A 23237-nucleotide genomic window follows, 5' to 3' on the forward strand; every position below is an offset into this window, starting at 1 on the left:
TTGATTTTTGTGAAAAAATCACTAAAATCAGTTTTTCTCTCTAATGATTTAATTAAACTGATAGAATCATGAAATAATATGATCCGTTTGACTGTGTCAAAATTTCATGCATTTCTTATTTTAAGAAGTATGTTTGATAATGAAAAGACTCCTTCCTTAAGTGTTAAATGTCAAACTAAGTAAGCTAATGAGAGGAGAAAACCAATAATTCTAATCGAGAAATTGTTTAACAATTTAGCTGAATATGCATTGAGTTCTTTTTAAAATATATCCCATTGCGCTAAACAAGGCCCACAAAAGTCATTTCTTGCATAAAAAGTATCAAATATTTCGACTAAACCCTAAAAAAATGTTTAAGCGGGTTAATATCGACAATATCAACGCACTTTAAAAATAATTTTCAAAGTGCGTGACTTGGTCCCAAATTTAATGCACTTTGAAGAAAAATTTCAAAGTGCGTAATTTTTCAATGTGCGTTGTGACAGCCCGTGCTGATAAATGGGGATGCTTGAAACACGTCTCTCCAGTAGTCATCTGGAAGCTATCACTTAATTTCATGGACAGGTATATATGATAAAATAAATACACTTGCACGCATTTTCAAACTTGAAGTAAATTAATCCAGGGGGTTTAATCGAAATTCAGATTTCAGAGATTTTGTAATGAATTTTAAAAATTTAATAATTCAATGAATTTTAATTATTTGTAATTTGCGAATTAATATCAATTTTTAATTCATTAGTATTTATTTTTGAAATGTCATGTATGAAAATGTAGTGAATTAAAAAGAGTGGTCATTAGGAAGTTGTTTTCATTCTCCCCTTTATATACAGATTAAAAAACTTCCTATACAGAGGAGGAAAGTTTTCGGTAAAACACCTTGGTTAGGGCACCCGCCAGGTGTGTGCATGTTGGAAACAGAAGATTCCAGGGATCAAAATTGATCTTTAAGGAATGAACTCAATGTCTACCCAGGTTATACTCGTATAACCTGAGTTGGGGAAGTTTAAGCTTTATTATTCGCAAAGCAGATACTGAAAAAGCGTAATTTGCCCCAACCCAGGTTATACTAACATAACTTGGGTAGATATTGAGTTCATTCTGTATAACTTATTTTTCTATAATTTACTGTAAATTTAGAGTGAGATATTAATCGGTTCAAATTTCAAATGTAACTTCAAGCGGATTAGTAGTGGTTTGACGTTGGTGCATTGTGACGTGTCTTGTGACGTACAAACCAGGTTATACAAGCATGTGTTATATATATGCATTTTCATGAGATTTAAACAACATTTGAATTGTTGGGCATATTTTCAAAGAAACTATACCCCATTAAACTATTTTTTTTCTCCAATCAAATCCCGCGTTACAACCAGAATTAAATTATAATATCATAAAAAGTTATTGTGATATTAAACTAATGACTAAAAAGTTTTTTACCGGAAATTTTTTTTAAAATGTTTTGGTACAAAATTGCAAATTATATAATAAAATGAAGCATGCTTTTCATCGAAAATTATTTCCTAGAATATAGGGATATTATATGATACATGTAACAGTTCATTATGCACATTAGAAGTTACGCATGCCCCCATCTCAGCAAACCCTGCTAAAAATAGAAAGTCGTTATAGCAGAACTAACTTTACATCTTCCCTTTTTTTAAAAGCAGAATAATAATAGAGTAGAATATTGTAGAGTCTCGTAGTCGCGAATATTTCTCGCCGCAATTAGTTCTTCTTGTTTGGTTGTTATTAAAACTAGGGTCTTGATTAGTCTTGGTTACGAACATGAGTCGTCGCGGACCCATTCATCGGAAGTAAACGTGAAATAAAGTGGTCGCGAATATAAGTCAGTTAACAGTAATGCAGCAATAAGTTTATTTATATCATTTCATTAGGCTTACATACTCGTTTTATATTACATTTTTAGCTAAATAATCGGGGATAACATTCACGTGATAAGATTTTCGGGTTGCACTGTGTATTCATACGCCATGTGACGACATGATTAATTATTATGTAGCTTTAAGTCGAATGATTGACATAGATTGAAAAAGTATCAAAATCATAAAATTGAACGGTTTAGAATTATTTGTAACACTGTGCCGGATAATTATGCCAGTGCCAAGGTGGCATCCATTTTTGTACCCGCTTAAGCTGCATATATTGAAAAATTCCAATATGCCATATGATAGATCATTGCTTAGAGAGTTTACAACCACCTTTGTTATCAGTGTATCTCACCTGTCAGGTGAGAAATTTACCTTTCAAAAATACTTTCCTATAGGAAATTAATTTTTCCCATAGGAAAAACAATATTCCTATAGGTAATTTGAAATTTCCTATCGGAATACAAAAACTTCCTATAGGAATTTCAATTCCGATAGGATTTGATAAAATCCGATTGGAAAACTTAAGGTATCCGATGTACAATTGACCAAAAAATGATGCCTGGTAAGGTATATATTCAATGTTCTTGTTTGATAGGTACGGATATGTAGTTTCTAAAAATAGATGCTTTTCCCGCCAAATCACTATGGGGAAGTAACTCTAGCTATGCAAATCATGCATGGTAAAATACTACTTTTCTTTGACGAAAACATGTGTAATCATTAAAACTATTTATCAAATAAAAATTGCCAACATATTTTAATAAAAATAAAGTTTTTAAATAAATTGATTACCTTTCTAAATATTTTTTTTTATTTTTGCGAATTTTTTTTTACAATGACCATGACGACTCACGCAATTTTTACCCCCCCCCCCCCACCCCCCACGTCAGCCGTCGCATTCATAATCCAACGCATATTCCCGTTACCTAGTAATTTTCCTGTTTTCTATTCCTTTACGATTGAGAACTTGTGATTTTAGAATTAAAAATCTAAATTGTTCAGGGTATTTTTATTCAGCAAAATGCTTGCACAAAAAATATTGTTACTACTACAATGAAGTCGTGAATTGCGTGTCACATCAGGTGTGTAAAGCGTTACGAAAAAAGCGTGCGAGAACCGTGTGAAATGTTTTATAAGAATTCATTCCAAACCTTTTACTCGTAGAAAACAATATAATAGTACATCGTATTATCTTTTACTCAAAATTGTATTTTTTTTTCAACAAAAAAATTAAGTCAATTTTAGAATGGAGACTGCCGATAAAGTCTGACTACGATGTTTCCGTATCGCACAATGCACAATACATCAACATGCTTTACACAGTTATAACAAAATATGAATCAACCATAAATGACGCTGTGATGTTGTAGTAAGCATGCATTTTTTACACGATAATATTGTGTACAAATACCACACATAACATGCATCGGACATCGGCTATCTGGCTGAACCTGTCAATCAAATTTCGAGTATTTGATTTCATTGGATGGTGACGCGCTTCATTTAAGTAAATAGCAAAATGAAACGAATTGACTTTAAAGCAATCGGAATCAGTATCTTATAGTATTATTTGAATGATATAAAATCCAGCGATTTTGAAAAAGAGTATAAAAAAATGTACCGTTCATGTACATATATATGCAATATGAAATGCGAGGGAAGAAAATTGTTTGGAATCCCGATGAAAAAATGAATCAATGATTAGAAATTCCATTATTTGACCCTTGTTAACTTGATTTACGGAAGATAACAAGGTTATGTTTTAACACAATGATTATAAACGTATAAAGCATTTTAACCACGAAATCCGTATGCATAGTACTTATTAAAAATAGTTAGTAGCAATTACGCCGTTATACAAATGTTAGGTCCGAAACACTCTGCATGTATAGTGAAATTAGGTATAGAAAAAATTGAACAAATTGAATAGGGCCGTACGATTACCAGACTACCCCAATTCAAGTTGTGCACAGTCACAATATCTACGAAATCAATGATTAAAACGACTTACTCAGTATTTTTCGAGGAATTACGTGACTTGTGCACTTTTACTCTTTATATTAGAATTTTTTTCATCACGTTATTGCAAGAGCGCCGCGGGAAAAAAATAACGTCATACAACGGCGAATGACGTAAAGCTGCTACAACGTCACAATCACCGTAAGGGGGAAAAGTTAAAATAACTCGTTTTAAAATTAAGAAAAAAAAATATTGCTTGACTATATGCATCAATTGTTTATTCTTTATCGTTTATTATGTCAGATCAAAAATAGTGCAACTTTTTGAAAATTTATTTCAAGCTCCGTAATCTACCGAGCTCATCCCGGAAAATCCCGAGTTCTCTGGCTCAATTGTACATCGGATACCTTAATATCCTATAGGAAAACTACATGTCTAAATCAAATTCTTACAGTAAATACATTTCTCCTATAGGAAATATAATTCCTATAGGACTTTTAAAAATTCCTATAGGATTGTCAATATTTCCTGTAGGAGAATCAATTCTCCTAATAGAATTATCATTTTCCGATGGGATATCAATTTTGAAAGGTAAATATCTCACCTGTCAGGTGAAACACACTAAAAACAAAAGTGGTTATATACTCTCTATATAGTTGTCATTTGGTATACATGGATTTTTTCCGAATCTGCATCTTAAGCGGGTGCAAAAATGCCACCTTGGCACTGGCATAATTATCCGGCATACTGTTTTGTACATAATTGAAAAATTGTTCAACGCTGTTTTATAATTGTTTTTCATAGGAAAATACGAATCTTCTCAAAAATGAAATGTTTGCATGACTTTGAACTTTTTATGCGTAAAATTGCTGACATCTCTTTGTAAAAGTGTCGCGCAGATCAAACCTCTGATGTTTATAAAAGAGATCGTAGTTTAACAAAAAATATGAAACATGTGATACATGAAATATTGTTAACCGGGTATTCGATCGAATGTCTGCATATCGAATACTAAAATCGGTACTCGGTTACTCTGATGTATATTTTTTGATATTTCTAAGTTTATTAAATAATGCATTAAAACGTCGGTATTAAAACTTAAAATGTCCATTGCACTTGTACATACAGTAATTAGGATTTCCTACGCCTCGAAATATGCTGAATGGTCGTTATCGCCTGTGGCAGTGTTTATATAGTAATTATCGTGACCAAGAACCTGTTACCTAGCTTTTCTCACCTTGGGCTGTCTTCTACCCTTATTTTTTAAGAGACAGATGATATTACACGTGCGATTGTTGATATGGTGGTGTTTGATTACATGCCGTTACAAATGGTTGAAAGCAAAGGCTTTAAAATACTTATGTCCATCGTCGCACCAAACTACAACATACTGTCCCGTAATACTATAAAATCTAGGATCGAAACTCCCATTAGATCATGTGGTTTTAATTCTACAAAAGAGACCAAAGTTTTACAGTTATCAATGTACTTGTTCATATTTATTTACACTTTTACCGAGTACCCGGGTACTCGATCGGAAAAACGTCCGAGTGACCGAGTATTAAAAATTGACCGACTTGACATCCCTACTTTAAATAATTAATTCGAATGTCTGTCAACCATTTGTTTTGAACATCATCAAAATGTTCATTTATCGTTTTCACTTTTAACATAGGATTAAAATTTCAATAATGTATATTTGTTTTCAAAGGATCAGTTATCAAGGTGGAATAACACATTATCACAAAATGGCTGACTGCTTATCGAAACAACATTTCGTTTTAATGAAAGGGTTTTATCAACTGCAACATATAACTTTTTCATAGACGAGTGGATAAAGTGTCTGTCTTGTGATCCGTACATCGCGAATATAAAACGATGGGTACTGACAAGTATTCGGTTGCGAAGGAATTTAGTCATTAGAAAATCACGTGATTCTCATAATCATTGCTCATTAAGAAACGTCTATACAAACGTTTTCCTCAACATTTAAGGAAAAATGTTTGCGTATTATTAACAGAAATGTCCTAGCTGGGCGTCTTTCATCAGGAGGGGCCTTCTATTACAAAGCACGCATCTATATTGTTTCCCATCCATCCTTTAAAAACAAAATGTGATATTAATAAGCTTAATATTATTCACACATATTTGATTTCTGATTTTTTTTCCCAAAATACATGCATAGATATTAAGTATGATTTAAGGATCCTCAACACCCTGTGAATTATGATTTTTATGACAGCTTAAGTACATCACAACATGGCTTCCATCTACCAACCTGCAGGTCCTGTGTTTGAATTCTGCCCTGACTTTTATTTTCACAAAGTAAAATTTAAAAAAGCTGATTTTTTTGGAGGGGGGGGGGCATTTTTAAGTCAAAACCATGCTTAAAATCCATACTTTTAAGTTATTTTTGTGATCGGCTTCGGCCGATCACTGTTGTGTCCATATGAGGCACCCGGCAAATGCTTCCACGTGCGCACACATTCCGCTTCCATAAGTAGTTCTTATAAAAACTTTAAGTTTAGTTTAGTATTTATATAACATTTTATTCAGTTTTATTTCAATTTATCTACATTAAGAGATGCAAACATACATAAAATACAGTCCGACCTGTTAATTCAAGAATGCACATTTTGTCTCACGCGTAAGATTTATTCAGTAATGCAGTTGACCTCGATGAACTGACATCAATCATAACAAGATGATCCATGAACTGACCTCGATCTATTGATGATGCATAATAGTAGCTAGGAAGACGGCTTGTTTTATAAATAAGGTTACTTTATAATGCGACCTCAATAGCAAGTTATGATGGCATTTAATGTTTTTCAGTCGCATTAAATTATTTTGATAAAACTCTTTCTTTGTATACATATGTACGTGTTAATGCTCTTTGAAGAGCCCTACTCAGTATTCTGGAGAGGAAGAAGAAGATACATTAACATTTAATAATTGCGTTAAAAGTATAAAACTAGACAAGGAGTTTACGAACGGCTTTACCCAAATTTATTTTAAAATTAAATTTGTTGACGGTTTATAATGATAATGAAATTATGGTGAACAGATTCTAAATATTCTACTTTTTGTAAAAATACAGTATTTTTGTAATTATGTAAGGTACATACGCCGCTATGAACATTAAGTGTGTGACTTCATATTTAACAGATTTATGTCGTTATGTTAAAAATTATTTGGAATATATGTTGCCTGGGATTTTTTTATTATTTTGTACGAACAGCACGTCCGTAATTTGTTAAGTCATACCTAGAAACAATCAGATTTTACTTTTGTTTTTAAAACTTCTGTTTTATGTTTGTTTATATTGGGTATGAACTGAGAATCATATAATATCGTTGTGCTTGGTATTGTTTTGTAATTCGACACTTCTCTTGCTCGCTAAAAAAATATAAGTATGTGCTTTTATTTAGAGTAATTAAACAATTTTATTGGGTTACTGTACATAGTTTAAAAGTTTTGTTGCTGAGCATGCGTTATAATACAGAACATTTTATGTGTTGAAGGTTAAAATACTTTGTTGATATACATTTGAAAATAGAATATTTTTTCATTTGGCCGGTTAATGATTGTTTTTGTATGGTTTATTTAAATTATTAGTACATGTATCTGGTTCAGTGGGTAATCCAGTTATGTTTTAGTTAATCAAGTAATCAAAGAATTATGCACTTAGTGTGGCAGGGGACAGTTTTTGTTATACGATTCCTTGTAGCCAAAGAATGCATGTCTTCGGAACTCTGTAACTAGAATTTCCTCAGTTCCCATTCAGCACAAATACTTTTAATTCACTCTTTATAAGGCCAATCACCAATTTCTGAAGAAAATTACTAGTCAAAACCTGTAAAAATCTCTACATACTGGTTTTTATGAGATTTCGACCACTTCTTTTTTTGCTAATTTTTCATGATTTTTCAGCGTTTTAGACCTCCCTCAGCTAATTCCCTGCAGAGGGTTGACCTTCCGTACCGCGTGCATGTTGCACTATCACATGTCAAAAACTTACCGGTGTATAGTTTACAATGTCCCATCCACCTACTTTTCGTGTTATTTTACCTCCTGTCTGTAACTTGCAATTTCACTGTGTAAAGTCAACACAACAGTCATATCCGCAGGTTTCGTATTTTACTTCTGATTCTCGTGTACCTAAGATATGAAGCCTACATATTGCATATCAATTTCAACAAAAGACACCCCTCTAACTAATGATAATCATTAAAAATCATTTCATGAATTTTAGCAACACTCATAAGCCTTCAAGTCAGCAACTCTCAATTTTACAAAAATATTGACGGGTACTTTATTCGAAACCGTCCCTTGCTACCTTAGGCATGGTGAATTTATATCCAAGTGCTATATGTATGAAAGAATCAGTCATGTAAGATATCATATTATATGATAGAATGTTTGATGACTTTAAACAAAAAGTTGTTCATGTTATATGCAATGCATCAAAATGTATATTGTATCAACATGTTGTTGACTACTTTTGTTTGCAACTTTATCTAAAGAAATCAATTCATGTAAAATATCGTAAATAAATTATGGTTGTATTCACATGACTTAAAGATTGAAACAGGGAGGTGTGATAATTTAACACGTGACTTTTGCAACTTAACTGAGATTGAAGATGAATTAATTTTGTTTTACTTATTTGTCAATCTTTTCGTAGTTTAAGAGAAAAGTATATTAAAAAATACTACTCCCGGAAACCAAGTATCTAGTATAAAGTTAAACAGTTACTATCTACATATACTTCAAATACCAAAGAACTGTGTAATTTAAAAATCTTGGAATAAAGAACTTGAACATGCAAGATAATCAGTTTTGGGCAGAGTAAACATGCTGCCTTAAGATATTACTATGAAAACAATTTATGAAAATAATGAAATCACCTACCAGTATACAGATTTGTATGAATAAAAAAAATATAAAATAAAATGGATCACATTTCAACACATGGAACGCTAAGTTAAACAATGACTAAAGTATTCAAGGATTAAAAAAAAATACTTTTTAAAGGATTAAATGTTTCCGAATTGTTAAAAACATTTTAAGTACATACTTAAGCAGTATTGTAAACTCTGGTTCTAGGAATATATGGCGACACATAGGCCATTTCGACATCTGTTTGCACGAACCAATCACCAGGTAGAAAATACAGAGCAGTCATTGGCGTTTAAGGAACGTTTATAGTAAATAAAAATATCGTATTAATGTATTTATTTACTATTTTAATTATCTTTTGTGTTTTTATTGGTAAATACACCGAACGCATCTCCGAGCACACCGGCTTCCTTTCACATTAAAGACCCCCTCGCGCTGACACCCTGCTTAAAAAAAATGTACAACTTGTTTGTCGATTGTTGGATAATGATGCATGGATAAAAAATAATTGCTTCGCAACTGAACTTAAATTTGACATGAATTCATAAAACACATTTGGTCGCCATATTTTTTTTGATCGCTCTTCAATTGCTACTGACGTTTAAACATGCACACCTGTCTCGAACGTTACGGCTTTAATTTTGATCGCGGCATTCAGGTTGCAAGAACTTCTAAATGCATGAATAACACATTAAAGGGTTTATTACACATGGGTAGGCGAATTTTTTGTTTACAACACAGGTGCTTGAGGACAAGATCGCCCCCAACCCCTCAACCCCCCAACCCTTCCACCCCACCCCCAAGTATAAATACCCCGGTATTTTACTCTTTTTAAAAATTAAATTATATTATATTATGACATATTTCTAATCTAATTTATTCATTTATTGCCCCAATATTACCTAAAACAAAAATTTTAGAAAAATAGACGCTCTCTATATATAATACAAGCATTCTGAGAGTATTGCATAAGCAATACACCTCCCCTACCGGTTTGTAGAAATTTGCGAAAATAATGCACTGTTATGAATATCTTCTGTACCCCGAATCAACAGACCAGCACAATAACGAATCCGATTGTAATAATTCAAAAAAACCATCGATTAAATTTACAACACAAGGCTTGACACTATTTTACGGAACTAATTTGTTTGTTAGAAACAATACAAGGAATGGTCCAAATAATGCACGATATTATTACTGACTACATACTATTCTCGTTTATTCAAAACACACCGAACCCGATAACGAACCCGAACATAAACAATTGGAATATAAAAAATTAATTTTCGGACAGACGGACTGACGGACGCAGAGGAAAGCTATAGTCCCCTCCGGTGAAAACCGGTAGGGGACTAACAAGAAGGTTGCTAACTTCGTCTGCAAGCCGAGAGGCACTGCCAATGAATATTTGTTGAAAAAAAATGATAAAATAATATACTTCAGGAACAATTAAGTATATAAATAAAAGGCGAATGTGTGTAACAAATACAAAAACCTTCCTGATAGTTTAGAGTTATCAAACATTGCTGAGGATCGGAGATTCTATAGTATGGCTTTCTATAGGGCGGAAAACCCAAAGAAAGACAATAAAGGAATAAAATTTCGTCCCCATTTCTTTCCTATTTGATATGAACACTACTTCACAAATAATTTCTTTGACTAGTGTGTGCTTATGCATTTTCTACGCTATAAGAGTAAAATGTAGATTATTTTCTAAGGCACAGTATCTATTTCAAAGTATTCTCTGAAGCAATCATGTGTTAAATACACAAAACACTGTCATAACGTTTTACCCGTGTGATCATTTGCATTCATTATTCGACCATTCAAATTGAATGAATAATATAAAACATGCTTAATGTGACTCCAATAAGCAAAGCAGAAAAAGACATTTTTCTTAATAAACTTACAGAAAGATAGATTAAACACTGAATTATTAGTCCCTACCGGTTTCACCGGAGGGGACTATAGCTTTCCTCTGCGTCCGTCAGTCCGTCTGTCCGTCCGTCCGTCCATCCGTCTGTCTGTCCGTCCGTCCGTCAGTCCGTCTGTCTGTCCCACTTCAGTTTTCCACACTTTTTTTCTTTATGCATTTGAGGAATAATATGAAACTTGCTGAACAGCTTCAAAATGTCAAACTACAGATCAAGTTTACACTTTTGTAGCGTCTGATTGACATATTTTCGAGAAAATTAATTTTTTATATTCCAATTTTTTAATGTTCGGGTTCGTTATCGGGTTCGGTGTGTAACTAAATAAACGAGGTCAGTATGTAGTCAGTAATAATATCGTGCGTTACTTGTACCATTCCTTTTCCTGTACCATTCCTTTTATCATTTCTAACAAACAAATAAATTCTATAAAATAGTGTCAAGCATTGTGTTGTAAATTTAATCGGCAGGGTTTTTTTGTATTATTACAATCGGGTTCGTTGTCGGGTTGGGCTGTTTAACTGTTTGGTTTGATTCGGGGTACAGAAGACGGTAAGAAATGATATTGTGCATAACAGTGCATTGTTTTTACAAATTTTTACCAGCGAATACAGAATAGACTTGGCGAAATTACAGGAGATGAAATGAAGAGTATTATTTTGCCTAGTTCCTATTTAATTTCTATATCAACTATATAGTTTTAATTTCCTCTGTTCTTTTATCTCTGATTAAAGCATGACTTCTCGTTTACAATAGCTCTGAAATAGTTGTGTGCTTGGAAGCTTTCATAGAATAATACAAACCGGTAGGGGACGTGTATTGCTTATGCAATACTCTCAGAATGCTTGTTTATATGAATTTATACAAGCTTCTCCACGCTTTATATATGTAGCTGACAAACTTAATTTCGTTCTAAAATATGTATGATTACAGCACTTAGTTTATTCAATAGAACTTTCATTTTGTTTTTTTAATGTAATGTACTGCATGTTATCATTGTTATAGTTCCATTCAAAATAAAAGAACTACAATATAATATATATTAAACAAAACCAATAGAACAGTTCAATTTTGGAACCTATATAAATATTGTACAAATAATGTTGTTAATTCTAGGGATTAAAAACATTTTGTTTGTGAATTGTACGACTTGTCCTTTGACTAATAAGCAGACACCAAAACCATTCGTGTCAATTTTAAACATGCTTGTGAAAACGACACGCTTTACTTTTTGATAAATTTCTTAAATGATTAGGTTATCGTACCCTTTGGGCCCGTTTCACAAAGCATACTTAGGACTAAGTTATATCTTAGGAAAGAACCTTTTTCTAAGTTCATTACTTATCCGTTTACACTATTCCAGTCTTATCTTATGGACTTCCTAAGATATGTCTTAACTTTATATTATGCATATGCATGGATATTTCAAGGTCATTATTAATGATATATTGATAAAGCTATATAGAGGTACTTATATGTAATTATGATGCATGTGTGCAACTTCGCTGGATTATGTTAGGTTTATTATTGATATATTAGGGGAGGTAACTCCATTTGCAACATGTATATTATCTCATTTGGTTGTCTAGAGTTATGCCTCTTTGTTTACATTTTTCTGTCGCCAAACTTTGCTAGAGCATTTCAGATTTATGTATCTAGATGCATATCTTATTGTGATTAATTGAATTAGGTTATACTGATATATCTGATAGTCATACGTTTCATCATTGTCAACCATATATTTACTAGGATGAATTTGTATGTGTGTGTTTTTTGAATTAGTTTATTTACAATATTTTTTCTCTATTTTTTGTAGTAAATCGTCAAGAGGATACCTACAAGCTTTAGATGAACTTAAGGATCGATATGGTGATCCGGATGTTGTAGCTCATACTTACGTCAAGAAGGCGTTGGATTGGCCAGCAATTCAACCAGACAATTCGAAGGCATTAGACTCTTATGCAATATTCTTAACCGAGTGTCAATTTGCTGTGAATAACGTAAACAGTGCTCGAGTTCTTGAATACTCAGAAAATATGAAACTTCTAATTAGGAAGCTACCATTCTACTTACAAGAAAAGTGGCGAAATGTGGTGTATGAGCTTAAGGACAGAAAAGAAGCTGTTACATTTCAAAACTTGGTAAACTTCGTCCGCAAAGAAGCTAAAAAGGCGAATGACCCTATCTATGAAAAAAGAAGTCATGAATTCTAGTTCAAGTGCACCAAAACGACAGAATGAAAAAGTGAACACATTTTCAAGACCGAGCCTGAACTTTGCTACAAAATCTATGGAGTCCCATTCATCTACAGAAAATCACACAGCTGCTGTTCAATACAAACCAAAATGTTGTGCCTTTGTGAAACCATGCATCTATTGTGAAGGTTCGTCACATTCCTTGGAAGAGTGCAAGAACATTATGAAACTTCCTCTGAAAGACAGATATGCAGTTTTACAAAAGAAAGGACTGTGCTTTTCTTGTTTAAAATCTGGACACCAGAAGGGAGTTTGTCAACGCAAGTCATATTGTATTCATTGTAAGAGATTTCATCCTTCTATACTCCACTTCGATCCTCGACAGAGCTTTGAACCTCCGGACCAGAACAACAACAGATTGTCTGTACCGTCAGCATCTGTGTCTTCGGCAGCGCATATGGGGGCTGGGGAACTTGTGAGGCAAGCGCTTCCCATTATACCAGTGCGACTGAAATCAAGAAACAGTGACAAATACATTAATACATATGCTTTCTTGGATTCAGGGAGTACAGCAACATGTTGTACAGAGAAAATAGCAAACTTACTTCACGTTGAAGGCAAAAAGACTTTGTTAAATCTGACAACCATGGGACAACAGAAAATTGTTATATTCTCTCTGGACTCGAAATAACTGACGTGAATGGTGACAATCCAATAGATCTTCCTCCTATTTACACACAACCAGAATTACCTGTGTCCAGGAAAGACATAATTTCACTGGAGGACCTTCAAAGATGGCCGCATTTAAGTGACATTCACATTGACAGAATACCAATAGATAGTGATATCGGTTTGTTAATTGGTGTCAATGTTCCTAAAGCAATGGAACCATGGGACATAATTCCTAGTAAAGACAATGGTCCATTCGCTATGAAGACTATCCTTGGATGGGTAATCAATGGACCAATCGACACAGTTCCAGAAAATGGCATTTTCAACACATTCGTCACGGTCAATCGCATTGATGCAAGATTAGAAGAACAGATAAGATACCAGTTTAATCATGACTTTTGTGAGCGGACGATCGATGATGTTCCAGAGCCGTCAAAGGAAGATAAAACTTTCCTAGAATTGGTAAAAAAGTCAGTTCATTTTGAGGATGGACATTATATCATTGACTTACCTTTCAAATCTAAAACTGTTACAATGCCTAACAACAGAAAACAAGCAGAACAGAGACTGATTTCATTATCCCGAAAATTTGAGAACAACATTGAATTTTGTGACAGTTATAAAGCATTTATGGACAAAATTATCAGCGAAGGTTACGCACAGCAAGTTCCTACTGAGAACCTACAACAAAATGATGGACGTGTGTGGTATTTGCCGCATCATGGTGTATTTCATCCCAAGAAGAATAAACTGCGTGTTGTATTTGATTGTGCAGCCAAGTTCAAGGGAACTTCACTAAATGATCAGTTGTTACAAGGCCCTAACTTGACAAACACACTTATTGGAACTCTGATCAGATTTCGGGAAGATGAAATAGCTGTAATGGGTGATATTGACAGCATGTTCTACCAAGTGCGTGTACCTCTCCAGGATGCTTCATTTCTTCGATTCCTATTGTGGAAAGATGGAGATCCTTCGAAAAGTGTAACTGAATACCAAATGGTTGTGCATTTGTTTGGTGCAACATCTTCACCTAGTTGTGCCAACCTTTGTCTTCGAAAAACAGCTCAGGATTGGAAAGGATATTTCAGTGAAGAGACTGTTAACACCGTTCTCAAAAACTTCTATGTAGATGATTGTCTTAAGTCTGTCAAATCTGTGAACGAGGCTGTAATCTTAGTGAAAGACTTACAAAGACTTTTAGACAAAGGTGGTTTTCACATTTCAAAGTGGATAAGCAACAGTCGAGATGTCATGAACTCAATACCTGTGTCAGAGAGAGCTAAAGAAGTAAAGACTTTAGATCTAGATTATGATACTTTGCCGATTGAAAGAGCCCTTGGAGTCCAGTGGTGCGTCGAGTCTGATTTCTTTCACTTCAAGCTGGAATTGAACGAACAACCGCTTACCAGACGAGGAATTCTGTCGATGGTCAGTAGTGTATATGACCCTTTAGGATTTTTGGCTCCATTCGTACTCAAGGCCAAATGTATCCTTCAAGAACTTTGCAAGATGCAATTAGGATGGGACGATAGAATTCCAGATGACCTCGTAATTCAGTGGAATCATTGGTACCAGGACCTCCAGAAACTAGAAGACTTCAAAGTGAACAGGGGTATCAAGCCCTTTGGATTCGATCCAGTCATTACGCAGTTACATCACTTCTCTGACGCAAGCGAAACAGGGTATGGCACAGTGTCCTACTTACTACTGGAGAATACAGACGGAGAACGTCATTGTTCCTTCATCATGGGAAAATCTCGTGTTACACCACTTAAACAGACAACCATTCCAAGACTGGAGTTGACGGCAGCTACAATAGCCGTCAAAACCAACAAGTTGTTACTGACCGAGCTAGACATGCCCATCGATCACGTTATATTCTGGACCGACAGTATGGCAGTATTACGTTATATTCAGAATAGAACAGCAAGATTTCATACTTTCGTTGCTAACAGACTAGCAGTGATACATGAAGGATCGCAGCCAAGCAATTGGAGATACATTAACACGAAAGTCAACCCAGCTGATTACGCATCAAGAGGTATATCAGCCAACAGCCTTATCATGCAAGAAAACTGGATCAAGGCCCCAAGTTTTTTTTATTGGGATCAGTGGCCCAAACATTCAATGGAGATCGCTGATACAGAATTATTGGACAATGACCCAGAGGTGAAAAGAGTTACCGTCAGAGCAGTCATCGCAGAGCAACAGAATTCAGACAATTCTACAGAGTGTGTTAACAAGTTGATTCAACATTATTCTTCGTGGTACTTGTTGAAACGAACAGTGGCATGGATTCTGAAAGTGCGGAAAGAATTGTTAAGGCGTGTGAACATGAAAAGACTCAATTCTAGTCCAATGTTACAAGAATCATATGATAAGAGTGTTCTATCGCACCAAGACCTTAAAGAGGCAGAGAAGACAATACTGAAATTTGTTCAACAACAAGAATTTGACACAGAAATCAATGCTATTGTTTCAGGAAACTCTCATGTGAATCGTAGAAGTCGAATCAGGAACTTGGATCCATTTTTGGATGATGGAATCTTACGTGTCAGCGGTCGACTACACCAGTCAAGTATTCCAGCAGAGATGAAACTTCCAGTTATTCTATCCACAGATCATCATGTGTCAACAATCATTCTTAGACAAATTCACCAAGAACTGATGCATAGTGGTAGAAACCATATGTTGGCAAAGTTAAGAGAAATGTATTGGATTATTCATGCTCCGTCAGCCATCAGGAAGCTGATATCAAGATGTGTTACATGTTGACGATTCAAGTCGAAAGTTGAAGAGCAGAAGATGGCAAATCTACCAAAGGATCGTATCGTTCCAGATGAACCACCATTTAGCAGAGTAGGAGTCGATTACTTTGGACCGTTCGAAGTAAAACAAAAGAGAAGTCGTGTGAAACGTTATGGCGTAATATTCACCTGCTTGGCAAGTCGAGCTGTACATTTGGAAGTAGCAGCTTCATTGGACACTGATTCTTACATAAATGCCTTGCGACGCTTTATTGCCAGAAGGGGACAAGGTACGAAGATACGTTCTGATAATGGAACTAATTTTGTTGGTGCCGAACGTGAACTTGCCCGATCCATACAGGAATGGAATCAACACCAGATTCAAAATTCAATGTTACAGAAGAATGTAGACTGGCAATTTAACCCACCAGCTGGATCACATCATGGTGGAGTGTGGGAAAGAATCATTCGAATTATTCGCAAGGCCATGAACAGCGTTCTAAGGGAACAGACCTTGGACGACGAAGGACTTAATACCCTGATGTGTGAAATCGAATAGATGATCAACGATCGACCGATCACGAAGAATACAGATCACCACTCTGATTTGGAACCACTTACACCAAACCATTTGCTCTTAATGAAGCGGAAGCAGAACCTGCCTCCAGGAGTTTTTGATAAGGACGACATCTATCACAGGAGACGGTGGAGACAAGTTCAATATATGGCAAACCTGTTTTAGCATAGATGGGTACGGGAATACCTACCGCTTTTACAAGAAAGACAGAAGTGGCAAGAAAGCAAACGGAACTTGCAAATTGGTGATGTTGTGTTAATAGTCGATTCTAATTCTCCGAGAAACTCGTGGCCTATGGGCATTATTTGTGAAACTATACCGGACTGCAATGGACTTGTGCGACAAGTTAAAGTTAAAACTGCGACAAATATTCTGATCCGCCCCGTTGATAAACTCTGCCGGATTCTAGAAGGAGATTGTTAGAACTGTTTGATTATTACGAACTCGTGTAAATTTCTGTATTATTATTTGTGATCATTGGATGTTTGTTCATTGTTGACATTTTCTAGGAACAATTGCTAGTCAAGACACAAATTTGATAAAAACTAGGTTGTTTGTAACTTAATGATGTAGAGTATTTTCGACGTAATTGTGTCATATTCATTCCACAATTAGGGGGCTGGGTTGTTGCCGCCAATACTGCAATTAGTCATATCTATGCTGGTACTGCAGTTAGTCATACCTGATCTGACGTCATCAGTTTTTGAGCTCAATATTTTTTTTGTGTAGAGCCCGTGAACTTGTGTTAGGCGGGCTCATGTTTACATTTCTTTTGTACTGAATGTACTTTTCTCTGGAGGAAACTACTTAATTGGTGAGTGTTATAATATGTATATTGTTAGAATGTTTTCCAATGCATATGTACATTGTGCAGTAGAATTATATTACAGTACATTTGATAATTTTCATACTTTAGTGTAGGTATAAAGTTACTATTTATGCATATGCATGGATATTTCAAGGTCATTATTAATGATATATTGATAAAGCTATATATAGGTACTTATATGTAATTATGAGGCATGTGTGCAACTTTGCTGGATTATGTTAGGTTTATAATTGATATATTAGGGGAGGTAACTCCATTTGCAACATGTATATTACATGTATCTCATTTGGTTGTCTAGAGTTATGCCTCTTTGTTTACATTTTTCTGTCGCCAAACTTTGCTAGAGCATTTCAGATTTATGTTTCTAGATGCATATCTTATTGTGATTAATTGAATTAGGTTATACTGATATATCTGATAGTCATACGTTTCATCATTGTCAACCATATATTTACTAGGATGAATTTGTATGTGTGTGTTTTTTGAATTAGTTTATTTACAATATTTTTTCTCTATTTTTTGTAGTAAATCGTCATTCGTCATTCGTCATTCGTCATACATCTTACATGTTTTGTCACCCTCCAAAATAAAATAAAGACGCATTTACAAAAGTGACCAAAGTTTCCTCATTTCACTGGCCAGTACAGACACCCTGCCATTCATCTTGATGAGTGATTTAACTCCTTTATACATATTTGTAATATATTCAAGCAGTTTAATATTTATACACGTACATAATTCATTTTCTATTGATGTGGAAAAAACTTTGCAGACCAGCAATATTTTTTTCAACAAGGCAATTTTATTAATCATTGATGCACAATAAAAACAAAAAGGTGATGCAAATTTTTTAAACATACCATGTCGTTCATAAATGTAGCTCGTACACAAGCGCAGTTAATTGATATAATTGAAAAAGCTATTCAACATAAAAATTCACATGTTCAATTTTAGCCAAACAGTTACAGAGTATATTAGTTTTTTAAACCCAGTATATGGTTTGAGAGTAATGATATGTGGCCCGACATTTGATTGATTCAATAAACTAAGAGTACCAACTACATGTACCCAAATGATTCTCTCTCTCTCTCTCTCTCTCTCTCTCTCTCTCATATTAAGCCCCTGTCACACTGTCACCAGTTGAGCTACGATACTGTACGAATTCAATAACCGCACTTCATCAGGGATCGGGGTTCACCATAGAGATAGTCGTGCAAATCGCCAAGTACGGTAAATGTTTTGAGAATGTTCAAAACAATCGTACCCACAGTACGATTTTTTTTTTAAGTATTCGTAGACTTTCGCACGACACTCGCTCTGCACTCGTGCATATAGTCGCAATAAATCTTCGACATTCTTAGAAAAAATGCGAAACTTCGTAGAACTTACGTTGCTACGAATATTCTAAGATCTACCCCGAGTATTTTTCGAGTTTATGCGATTGTTTCTCAAGTCCTCCCCAAATGTTCTCCAAATAAATGGGAATGTAGTTCGAATTGCTGCGAATACTATACGAAAACAGGCGATCGGGGGCGATTGCAATACGAGAGTTCTGCGAGTGAACTACAAGTAAGTACGAAAATACGAGCCAAGTCAGTGTTTCGTAATAGTACTCTTTTTTTTATCCCTAAGTACATCGTCCAGTGACTATGCAAGTTACTTGCAGAACATCGTCTTTCAAAATTTTAGATATAATTGTAATGTTTCATTTAACATTTTTTTTTCTTCATTAATAATTTTCATGGTATAAATCAAAAATTACTGCTGCCGCTTTCATGATTATTAAATCATTTATGAACTATAACACACCAACGAACGATCTTCTTGTTCGTTTATAAATACAACAATTAATAAACGTATGTCAGCAAACTATTAAAACATTTTTAGTCACAGTTGCAAACATTGTCTCCATATGGCATTCGTTGGTAATCTTAACCCACACTACGTGTACTTGTTTTCAATTTTTTTTATAATTCATAGGAATATTACTCTGTATAATCTTCTGTTGTCAAATTAAAAAAAAAATAAATCCAGGTAAGTATTTTTCGCAAAAATGCAATTATTAATTTGTATAATGATCACTTTATAAATTAACACACCACGCAGTTACATATACATATTCGTATAAACTCGTAACTTTTCGTGGGAATATCGTGTATCAATCGTATATTTTCGTACTCATTCGTAAGAGTATCGTATAAAAATCGTCTCCCATCTTATCTGCTTGTACGAAGATCTCAAAGTGTGCGTTACTTAATCGTATATGAATCACCACAATTCGTCCTGTTGTCGCACAAACATCGTACATAGTCGAGCAGACATCGTAGTCGAGTCGTTCTAGATTCGAAAAAGCACCGTCTGTAGAGTTATCGCAAGTCTGACATGGCAAATAATGGTGATTTTTAACTTTTAGCAATTCGTGGGCAATTGTTGCCTTAATTGTGACAGTACATTGGATTTAAAGTCCAACAAAAACGAAATATGCAATACTTTGGGCTTTGTTGGATTTGATCACGCAAATATGCCCCATAATAATGCAAAGAATGTTTGATTCCTCAGATACATTGTAATTCATAGATATCTGAAGCTGAGCCATCTAAATAATTTCATATTAATATTATTAATATAAACTATAAAGCAGACAGTATATTTCGTGGACAGACAAAAACAAACAAAACAAGCTACATACAATTGTTGTTTCAAAGAGACTCGTTTTCTCCAAACATCTTTTTTAAGGAGGCCGATTTGGGTTTTTTTTGCTGAAAAACTACAATAGCATAACTCTTTATTTTTTAACCATATGTAATTGAAACCAACTCTAGTTTAGGTGCGAAGGTTCATGAAAATCGACCGTCTGGTTCTTTTTAGGGACCATCTCAACATAGAGGTACATTTACTATAGGAATATATAGGAAACTGTCATTTTCCGCACATCAAAGCAGTTTATAAAAATACTACAATAGCTTTTTTTCTCAAATTGTTATATATGATAAGTAATATCATTTCCTACCTTATAAGTAAAAAACACAAAATTCTACCGTCTGGTTTTTAATGGGGGCCATCTGAAAATATTAAAATGCACCAAATTTTGCTATATATTTGGATCATCACGAATGATGATTGGTATATATAATGGATTCATTTCAAAAATGAGGAAAATATCCTCGAGGATAGCATCATTCTATACATAAAATTTCAACAGCGTACAATTTTTACTTTTTCTTTTATGTTATTTCTTATAACGTACTCCTACAAAGCTTCATTTTATCATAACGTCATAAAAGCACAATGGCAATGCTCCCCTACCGCACAACGTAAAAATCGTGTTAAAAAATAAAAATTTCCTTTAAAAATCTAAATATTTTTATCTGTATTTTGTTTATTGTGTTCAATTTTATAAATGATATCAAAAAAAATTCATAAGAAGTATAAAACAACTGTATTATATTCGAATGCGCAAAAACATGCGCAATGCAAACTAAAGTCGGCCTCCTTAAATGTTAATTTGCATACTTTAAAAATCATTCATATATACAGGTCACGATCGAGACACATATAGTATTGGTTGGATTTGACGATGAAATATTGACAAATCAAGAAATCGATCTCGTTTTTAAGTTAAAAATTAACGCAACGACTTGTTCAAAAACAGACGGTAAAGGGACACGCAGAAGAAAACATGTTCCAAAAATCGCATTATGTTTTCGTCACTCTATTTCTTGAAGTTTTCTGTAAGCAGAGAAGTGTTTCTTACTCTGTACTGGACATTGAGGCGACTAACTACCCTTTAACGGTGTCTTATTTAAATTTTAGTATTTTGCAATGTGGAACGCTGTGCACAAAAGATAGTTATTGCACAGGGTTTCTTTTCAACAAAACAAAGAAACAGTGCAACGCAGTCCATTGCGTAAACCAGACAGGCTACTCGTATCAGTTTTTGAGTCCGAAAAATGACCAACTACTTCGCTTCCAGAAAGGTAAGAAATAAATTTATATCGAAACTTGTTCTGTAATTTGGCCGGCGATTTTATTCAACTAAACTTAAAGACCGGGGTTGGGGTATAGATAGCAGCCAATGAGTAAAATGGAGGAAATTTCAATTTTCTTGCCACCTTTCACTTCAGTGAAGAAATTTCTGAATTTAAACGTTTATCAACAACAATTTTAAAATAATTTTATTCCATAACTCAAGTCAACTGAAAGGCTTCTTCAGATAATAAAAGATTAATTATAGATGCTTTATTTCTCTTGAAATTTTCATTTAAAGTTTTGAAGTGAATCAGAAATTCAAATTTCCTCAGATCTGATTGACAGTTGCTTATTGTTTACATTTCTACCGGAAATGCCGGTATTGCTATAGACGCACTCACCATAAATGGCGGACAGCTTGTTTTACCTCAAAACTGAATAACACAAAGTAATCCTTGTAATTGTTTTTTTACTTCGTTATCACTTTGCCAATCATATACAAATAGAAAGAACACACACACGTTTACAGCCTAGTTTCCTTCCTGCTGCTTTACTCTCCGTATCAAGTTCCTTATCAATGAATGCATGGGGCCTTCGTGGATGGATTAATTACAGTTCATACTTCGAGATTATAAAATGTTATCAATGATATACAGCACACTGATTGAAAACATTACCAATTATCATTAAAAATGTATGAGGGTTTTACTCCCAGCGATGTCCCATATATGGCACATTTTTTAGATTTGGAAGCCACCTTCTCACTGTCTCTAAAACACATGACGGTAAAACATCCCTACGATGACAAACTACGTCACGCAGCCTCGAATTTTGGTGCATAATATCAAGTTTTCGGCTTTTGTATCTAGGGTCTTGAAATACACCTCTGTGGAACAGCATAGTCCAGAAAAATTTATATTTTTCTTTTCTTAGTGAACTATTCCGTCTGCTTGGTGGTTCACATTTGGTTTCCACCACATCTGATGGTTTCTTTCATTGGTTATACAGGGTCTGCATAAGCAATGGGGACATTCCTCAACACTGTTGTCCTGGGGAATGTGAAATGTCCGTTCAAAATTCCCCAGCACGTCACCATTCTCATCTGTCTCATCAGCATTGCTCTGAATTCCTTCACCTGTTGCTTCTTCCAAATCCCAATTATTAAAGTTAAAGAACTGTATAATTGCTTCTCTTTGCTCTGAATTGACCCTCAGTGAAATTACACTTGTGTCTTCTTTTTCCGACATTTTTTTTTTCTGAGTATTTTGGAGAGAATTTTATTAGGGCAGAGGTAAAACAAAAGGATATTTTAGTACTGGTATATTCTAAAATACTTCACATCAAATATTCACAGTTATATTGTAAAACAAAATTTGAATGTATTGGGAAAAATGCTTTTTTCTAATACAAAGATAGTTCAGAAGTAAGTTTACTGCCAATAATTTCATGGTAAATATCTCATTATTATGAAAACACCTCCGTGGAACCTCACACAAGTTTGCTGATTTGGAGGCTGATTTATTGACATTTGGTAGGAGGGATTCCCCACTGAGCCAGG

At 34.3% G+C, this 23237-nt stretch overlaps 2 protein-coding genes across 2 annotated transcripts; both read left to right on the forward strand.

The window, feature by feature from the left end:
* The first annotated feature begins 13764 nt into the window (after positions 1-13764).
* Positions 13765-16332, forward strand: LOC136275667 (uncharacterized). Its single transcript, XM_066085315.1, has one exon. The coding sequence runs from the start codon at positions 13765-13767 to the stop codon at positions 16330-16332; it is 2568 nt and encodes an 855-aa protein (XP_065941387.1).
* A 30-nt stretch (positions 16333-16362) lies between these two features.
* On the forward strand, positions 16363-16863 carry LOC136275668 (uncharacterized). The gene has a single exon (XM_066085316.1). It carries the CDS (start codon positions 16363-16365, stop codon positions 16861-16863), a length of 501 nt encoding a protein of 166 aa, XP_065941388.1.
* The last annotated feature ends 6374 nt before the right edge of the window (positions 16864-23237 follow it).

The sequence above is a fragment of the Magallana gigas genome, chromosome 1 (genome assembly GCF_963853765.1).
Source record: "Magallana gigas chromosome 1, xbMagGiga1.1, whole genome shotgun sequence".
Taxonomy (NCBI): domain Eukaryota; kingdom Metazoa; phylum Mollusca; class Bivalvia; order Ostreida; family Ostreidae; genus Magallana; species Magallana gigas.